Here is a 289-nt window from a genome sequence, read left to right as displayed (position 1 = left end):
TGCTGCGTGATATCTCCTTTCTCATTCCTGGCGACTCCTGCACCTGCCCCTGCCCCTGCTGCTGCTGCTGCTGCTGCTGCTGCAGCAGCAGCAGCAGCAACAGCAGCAGCAGCAGCAGCACGCTGCTGAGAACTTATATCTTGCTCGTTTGCTGCTGTATGGGCCTCCACACAATCATCACACTCAGGACAATAAGCTGCTTCGCTGCAAGCCCCGTGCTGCTGCGCATGCAGGTGAGCTGGGTGAGGCAATGCTGCTGCTGCTGCTGCTGCTGCTGCTGCGTCACTAC

At 59.2% G+C, this 289-nt stretch overlaps 1 protein-coding gene across 1 annotated transcript in view; it reads right to left on the bottom strand.

The window, feature by feature from the left end:
• EMH_0068250 (ZIP Zinc transporter domain-containing protein, putative) overlaps positions 1-289 on the bottom strand; it is a gene marked incomplete at both ends in the record, with an annotated part of 2,690 nt that overhangs the window by 922 nt on the left and 1,479 nt on the right. Inside the window, one exon of the mRNA XM_013498713.1 lies at positions 3-164. Within this exon, the coding sequence (XP_013354167.1) occupies positions 3-164 (162 nt within the window). The remainder of the gene's footprint in view (positions 1-2; positions 165-289) is intronic.

This window comes from Eimeria mitis, genomic scaffold (genome assembly GCF_000499745.2).
Source record: "Eimeria mitis Houghton genomic scaffold, Emh_scaff3653, whole genome shotgun sequence".
Lineage (NCBI taxonomy): Eukaryota > Apicomplexa > Conoidasida > Eucoccidiorida > Eimeriidae > Eimeria > Eimeria mitis.
Note: the sequence above shows the minus strand (reverse complement) of the source record. Positions and strands in the feature narration are given on the sequence as shown.